At 35.9% G+C, this 3,949-nt stretch overlaps 1 protein-coding gene across 1 annotated transcript in view; it reads left to right on the plus strand.

Annotated features, from left to right (window-relative positions):
* Positions 1-1,689, plus strand: part of LOC104627892 (TBC1 domain family member 14-like) — a gene marked incomplete at its 3' end in the record, with an annotated part of 17,889 nt that extends 16,200 nt beyond the window's left edge. The window contains exon 2 of the mRNA XM_010296288.1: positions 1,569-1,689. Coding sequence (XP_010294590.1) covers positions 1,569-1,689 — 121 coding nt within the window. The remainder of the gene's footprint in view (positions 1-1,568) is intronic.
* Between the last annotated feature and the right edge of the window lie 2,260 nt (positions 1,690-3,949).

The raw sequence follows: 3,949 nt of genomic DNA on the forward strand, positions 1-3,949 counted from the left end.
CTATATCCTTTGTACTGTTTTTCATGGGGGGGGGGTGGAACTGAAAGGGGTTTGTAGAAGTGGAGTTACTGCTTAGCTTTGACATAAGTTGTTACTCGCTTGTGTGATTTCTGTACCTAAACACATTGTTCTTATCTTTCATTATGATAATCTGTTCCTGGTTTGGGTTTCAAGGTAACTGTACCCTTGTGATATAGAAGCACGTGATCATTTGTGTAAATATATCCATATTTAAGGATGGCAGTGCACCCTATTGACCTTATAATACATTCCAAATCACTCTGACGTTTGTGCCTCGATTGTTTTCCTTATATGAAACATTTCTCTTGTATTCCAAGCAATATTATCTCTGTTGGTGTATTTATGAGATTGTTCATGTTAGCTGATGCAAAGTGGTCAGGAAAAACAACTTGGTGTGCAGATCGTTCCTATTGCAGATGTGTATTTGGTGCTTTTAGAACATGAAGCTCAATGTAGTTTTCTTTCCTAAACTACCACACTTTATGAATAAGAAACAATATGTACTTGCTGGGTCAACCCACTGGGCATTAAGTTAGTAACTGTAAGTAAGGAAAAACGGTAATGTCAGACTGGAAGCATCTGTGGTATGAAGGTGCTATAGCTTCGTGCTGATTGAAGTAGCAAAAATGCTTTTGTCTCACTGGAGTTGTTTTGGGTTTTTTTCTTTTAAATGAGGGAGCGAAAGCCTATGGTCAAGTTCCCAGAAAAACCTACCAGAAGGTGTGCAGATAATTGAGCTAACTTGGACATAGTTGAATATTCGCTGAACTAGTCAGTAGGACAGAAGAAAATCTGTTTATTTTAATAATCCAGACATGCTGTGGGTGTAGAATATCTGTTGTGCTCTTGGAGGACCTGAGTGCTAAAGACTGGTCTGTACTGTACATCCAGTTTTGGAAAAGTATAGTTGTCGTGAGAAGACACAGGTCTGGCATATCGCTTTATGATTAAAAACTAGCAACATCAATAAAAATTATTTAATTTTCAGTGGCTTTACATCTAGGTTTGACTGTTACTGCAGTGTTTAAGCTGGTTAATTTGAGACATTTCATGGAGACTTCAGAATTAATGTGTTTTGATAGCTGCTTTTAAGGTTATCCAGGAAAATAAATCTTTTATGAAAGCAGATCAAATATAGTAAAAAGCTATTAGGTCTGCAGCTTTTTGTGATTTTTTTGGTCATAGTGTGTTGTAACAGGCAGGTGGAGAATGTTTATGCAGCAAGAGATTTAGTGTCTTAGTCTTAACTTTTTAAAAGAGTGAGGCTGAATCATCTAGGGGGAGGCTAAAAAAGAAGGCTACTTTTAGAAAGTTACACATTAATTTTTTTAATTTACTAAAAATTCTTACTTAACCAAGTCCATTGCCTAGTATGGTGATAAGACTGCATAATGTACTACTTGAGGATGGGAAATGCTGCCTGCCAGCACAACCACAAGCAGAACTGGAATATGTGATTGGGATACATAAGCTTGGCAAATCATCTATCCTTCCTTTTATTATAATTAATCAATCCTTTTTCTTAATCAAACTTTTTTTTTTTGTAGGAATTTGTTTACCAGAAAGCAAAGTGCAAGATTTGAAAAACAGAATGATGTGGGATGGAAGTTGTTTGGAAAAGTACCTCTCAGAGAAAACTTACAGAAAGATCTAAAGAAAACACAAAAGGTATTTGTTTAATTCTGTGTTAAGATTAGTGGTGAATGTAGAAGTCAGTTAAGTTTATGATCTGTGTATATGACTGTGACGCCTATTTGTTTGATGAATTGTATACAATTTCTTGGACAGTATCAAAGAAGGTTCTCCACTGAAATTTTTCTTTTTATTTCTGTTTATAACGATGCTGTTCAAAAGAATATTTACTACATGGTCATTACTTTGAGTGCTCCATGAAAACACATACCACTTTGGTATAAAGCATTTCATGTGCAGATTGAAATTATATGAATGCATATTTGTTTTTTATAATCAAGCTTAATAGGTATTTTGAAATCTTTCAATTTTCTTTATCTTGTTCTAGCTTTCACTGGTTTGTGGCCTTTGTTATAGATCCATCTATAAAATGCTGTTTGAAGGGAAATTGTGTTCTGCTGGGCTTTGGCTTGCTTATGCTTAAATAGTAATTAAAAATACATAAATTCAAGATAGAGTGAATGTGGTAGAGTGCCAGAAATTTGTGTTGGAATGCTGGTTTCACCCATTCCTTGTTTTCTGAAGTATTTGCTGTTTGGAGTTGAAATTTCCATGTGTGGGCCTTAATGAAATTTTGGTTACTGACTTAACGTTGGAACAATGTAATACAGTTCAGGATAAGTGAATGGAGTAAAATGGATTTTTTTTTTTCTTTTCCTTGTACAGTATAGTTCAAAAGAGAGTGTGTACTGAAATCATTCATTTCGATCAGTGAATCAGTGGTTCCCTGAATAGTGAAAAACGTTAAAAGCATCAGAAACACCAAAGAATTTAGATCTTCATTGCTGCTTAATTCATTTTGACGTTAGTTTTCAAGTGTGTGTTGCTTGTATTTGCCAGTCGTTTGATCATGATCTGTTTTTGGGGGTGGTGAAGAGGTTATATAAAAATCTTTCTAGGCTTTCCTGAGTGTGTCATAAGAGAATAAAAAACATAGCGAAAACCCCTTTTCTCCTTCTTTGCATGTCACTTCTCAAGCTATAAGATTATAACATTGTTGAAAAATGCAACGTTTCAGAGGACTCGTTCTACTGCAGATAAACCCAAGCACGCTGCATGTGAATCGAACAACCTGCCTTCCCAAGGGGCAAAAATATTGTGAAATCTTGATACAATTAACAGTTCCAAAGTGTTCACCAAAGATGTTTTTGATGACACAATTGAAGAGGCTTAATAATTGCAGTATGCGGACACTTAGCAGTTTAGTTTATTGTAGTCATCTGTTCTTTGATAAGTGGGTTGTTAATTTATTAGCATTTTGTGGTTGTTGCTGGTAGTATGAATATTTTTCCTTCAGATCCAAACTGTCTTACATTGTGAGTATTCAGTGTTCCTAGAACATTAAAACTTTGAATTGTTGCATTAAGTTTGTTAGAAAAAAGTAGTTATTAAAGAGATATGTAATATGGCATCTAACCATTAGTGAGTTTCTGCAAGATTGCAAGTCTGAAACAATTGTCTCCAGTGCCTCTTGGATAACAATAACTAATCCTTCCTAATTTATTTGGTGGTTTCCTGGAGTTAATTTTTGATATTTAGAGTTTCTGAGATGTGGGTGATGCTGTGAATAACTAATTCAGCCTCACCAGCACCCAAAAATGCATCCCAGTGTAGGTTACCCCTCACAGATTGTTTTGACAATGACAAAGTAGCACTTGTGTTGCATGCAGTGTTTTTTGCCCATTTAGAGGCATGCTTTTAGCTCTTTGACCTATGCCTAAAGAACTTGCATATGTGTAAGTGGAGGAGGTGACAGCATATGGCTATTGGCATGATGCTTGTTGGCCGACACCAGTTCCTTCTCCTTTCTGGAAAAAGGGGTACTAGGCCAGAAGAATAAATGCTCTGGCTCTATTTTTACCTAGAGATATGTATTTTATTTCCAAGGCCAGAAGAGTAGGTGCTTGAAAGATCCTTATCTCACGAATTTAGAGGTATGCAATGAAATGTGGGAGTTCAGGAAGAAGATGGCTGTGAGCAAGGTAAATGGTTAATGTCCTAGTAAATGATTTCATTGTCTGCGCTTTTTCCCGTGGGGCATGAAACAGGGTGCCTAAACTATTTCTTTTACAGGTGGCTGTTAATTGTCTGTGCTTTATGTATGTTTTGCTTGAAATTGGGCTTTTCTTTTATTTTTTTTTTTCTTCCCAGAAGTGCTAAGACCTTCCTTAAAGCTCAATGCAATGGGAGTTACACTTGCATTATATGAAATGCACTAAAAACACTAGGTGCCCTG

The sequence above is a fragment of the Phaethon lepturus genome, unplaced genomic scaffold (assembly GCF_000687285.1).
Source record: "Phaethon lepturus isolate BGI_N335 unplaced genomic scaffold, ASM68728v1 scaffold15591, whole genome shotgun sequence".
In the NCBI taxonomy this organism is placed as follows: Eukaryota; Metazoa; Chordata; class Aves; order Phaethontiformes; family Phaethontidae; genus Phaethon; species Phaethon lepturus.